The sequence below is a fragment of the Nanorana parkeri genome, unplaced genomic scaffold, assembly GCF_000935625.1.
Source record: "Nanorana parkeri isolate BGI_ZX_2015 unplaced genomic scaffold, ASM93562v1 scaffold2238, whole genome shotgun sequence".
Classification (NCBI taxonomy): domain Eukaryota; kingdom Metazoa; phylum Chordata; class Amphibia; order Anura; family Dicroglossidae; genus Nanorana; species Nanorana parkeri.
This window is the reverse complement of record NW_017308506.1, coordinates 381-1,947: the sequence shown is the minus strand read 5'-3', so window position 1 is coordinate 1,947 and position 1,567 is coordinate 381. Positions and strand designations below refer to the sequence as shown.

The following is a 1,567-nucleotide window of genomic DNA, read 5'->3' as shown; positions in this document are numbered from 1 at the left end:
ACCGAGCCTGGGGGTCTTCCTGGTCGTGGAGACTTTCGCAGGACTGGGATTGATTTCCGGGTGCCCCCCGAAGTGCATCTGCGCCTCGGACCTCCTGAGCTGCACAAAAGTCGGACTGACCGACGTGCCGGAGAACCTGCCGGCCGCGTCCAGCAGCGTGGACCTGAGCCACAACTCCATCGTGTCCCTGCGCGACGGCTGGCTGGCCGACGTCCCGCGCCTGCGCGTCCTGCGCATCGGCCGCAACCGGCTGAGGTCTCTGTCCCCCGGCGCCTTTCGCAACGCCACCCGGCTGAGGCACCTGGACCTGTCCTCCAACCGTCTCCGGACTGTGGGGGCGGAGCTTTTCCAGGCGCTCCTCAGCCTGGAGGAACTTCTCCTGTACAACAACCTCATCGCCAACGTCGAGGGGGCGGCCTTCGCCCGCCTGGCCAACATCCGCAAAATCTACCTGAGCTGGAACAACCTGACCAGCTTCGCCTTCGCCTCCATGCGGAACCTGACGCACCCCCACCTGCGCACCCTGGATCTCTCCGCCAACAAGTTCTCGGAGCTGCCGGTGGAGGAGGTGTCCTCGCTGCCCGCTTTCATCAAGAACGGCCTGTACTTGCACAACAACCCGCTCACCTGCAACTGCGCCCTGTACGCGCTGTTCAGCCGCTGGGAGCACCGGGGCTTCTCCTCCGTGCTGGAATTCGCCCGGGAGCACACCTGCCTGTACATGGGCCAGAGGCGAGCGGTCGTCCGCATCCTGCAGTCTCGGGGCGGGTTCGACAACTGCTCCGCGGGCCCGGGGCAACCGATCCCCGACCCGGGACTTAAAGTTCTCGTGGGGAAACGGCTCCTGGTGACTTGCAACACCAGCCTGCCGCGGGAAAACACCACCTTCCTCTGGATCTCGCCGGCCTACGACTTCATCTTTCCCCCGGGGAACGGCAACCGAAGCTTCAGGATCCACCCCAACGGCACTCTGGAGATTCACGGGGCCCAGCCGTGGAATTCGGGGGTCTACCTGTGCGTCGCGGTCAACAGGGGGCTCAGTCACAACGCCACGCACGAGGTCAACGTGACGGTGCATTTCCCCAAGCCCGGGGAGTCCTTCAACACCGGCCTCACCACCCTCCTGGGCTGCGTGGTCAGCCTCGTCCTGGTCTTCATCTACCTCTACATGACTCCCTGCCGCTGCTTCCGTTGCTGCCCGAAGCCCCCGCAGACCCCGAGCCCCCCGCAGGAGGGCAGCGCTCAGTCCTCCATCCTTTGCGGCACCCCTCCGGCCGCCGCCGACGGGGCCAGCAGCCGCAAGGCCGGGGCCAACAGCCGCCACGTGGTCTTCCTGGAGCCCATAAAAGAAGGACGCGCCGAGAAGAACCCCAAGATCCTGCAGCGGAGGACGGATTCCGATTCGCCAAGCTCGGTCTTCTCAGACTGTCCGATCGTCCAAACGTAAAACGCCGCCGCGGGCATTCGAGGACGCATTGCATGTCGGGTGTGCCAACCGCTGTCCAGGCATCTGCCCGAGGGTGAGGGCATGGAAGGGCATGGGAAACCTCCGTCTATTATTTGCTTG

General features: G+C 65.0%; 1 protein-coding gene across 1 annotated transcript in view; it reads left to right on the top strand.

The window, feature by feature from the left end:
* AMIGO3 (adhesion molecule with Ig like domain 3) overlaps positions 1-1,447 on the top strand; it is a 6,309-nt gene extending 4,862 nt beyond the window's left edge. Inside the window, exon 3 of the mRNA XM_018573097.1 lies at positions 42-1,447. Coding sequence (XP_018428599.1) covers positions 42-1,447 — 1,406 coding nt within the window. The remainder of the gene's footprint in view (positions 1-41) is intronic.
* The last annotated feature ends 120 nt before the right edge of the window (positions 1,448-1,567 follow it).